The 1,075-nt window shown below is 32.6% G+C and overlaps 1 protein-coding gene across 1 annotated transcript; it reads right to left on the bottom strand.

The window, feature by feature from the left end:
* Window positions 1–640: 640 nt before the first annotated feature.
* LOC108014031 (uncharacterized) lies at window positions 641–816 on the bottom strand. The gene is given in 2 exon segments (XM_017080051.3): window positions 641–690; window positions 693–816. Coding segments are annotated over 2 exon segments (174 nt in total).
* Window positions 817–1,075: the final 259 nt, after the last annotated feature.

The following is a 1,075-nucleotide window of genomic DNA, read 5'->3' as shown; positions in this document are numbered from 1 at the left end:
TAGAAATCACATAAATCCTGTCGTTGCAATAGAAACTCGGCTGAGTTATGAATTCAATAAATATTAAACGAATAGTACTTTTCAGAATAAATTTGTTGAAAATTAAGGTGCTATAAATAATTATAACAAATTTTTGGAATTTTGAATAATTTAATTGTAAGGAAATGTAGGAAAAATATGTAAAAAGAATATTAATTTTTTGAGGCACCTTGTCCGTAAATATATATTTGATTTATTGAGAAATTATTCGTTTTCACTTAGCCTTAATTTAGCTACTTTAAAATGGGCATAGTATTTAACGCCATAATACAACGTTTAAAAATATATTTTATTTCGAATTCCTATTTTTCTGTTTAATTTATTTCTTAATTACAATCCATCATGCGTTGAACTTTGTTGCTTTTCCCTATAACATCATCATCCCGACACTTCCTTCTTTTCAATTCGTCTCAATTGACGGTTATGCACTTCCTTATGCAAATGAACCTCATCTTTGGGTTGATTTCCATGGCGGATCATTAATATTAATTCTGGATGTGCCACACAAAATCTTTGTAAGTATAATTAACCGCCGATGCACTCAAAGCCAGCCAATCCCAAAAAACCATCAGCCCAAACAATTTCCAGTGACATCGACGAGCTACTTACTCGGATGAGTTTTACTTAAGCCGGTTTACGTAATATATATGTTCTGTAAGAAATTTTTGGCTGCAAAGGAATGTTAATGCTACAACTACAACCAAACATATTCCGAGTCATTAGCAGGAATACCCCGACTTTTAAGGAGGGTTGGCAAACATGGCAGAAGGTGAACATCAATTTTGAAACATTTTCCCCAGCACACGCAACAGTCCAAATCGATGTCGATGGGCACGCCCCCACAGGGGATATACACTGATCAAAAATGTTATTAAAAAATGTTAATAATACTTAAATAATAAACTTTATAAAATATGTTAGAAAAGAGGTGGTAAGTATTGGAGACCTGCTGTTGTTTTCTTGTAATGGGTTAAAGAAACGTCATGAAAAATGTAATATTAATTTTTTAAGGTGTAGCAATCCAAATCTGAGGCCT

Source organism: Drosophila suzukii, chromosome 2L (genome assembly GCF_043229965.1).
Source record: "Drosophila suzukii chromosome 2L, CBGP_Dsuzu_IsoJpt1.0, whole genome shotgun sequence".
NCBI classification, from domain to species: Eukaryota; Metazoa; Arthropoda; class Insecta; order Diptera; family Drosophilidae; genus Drosophila; species Drosophila suzukii.
Note: the sequence above shows the minus strand (reverse complement) of the source record. Positions and strands in the feature narration are given on the sequence as shown.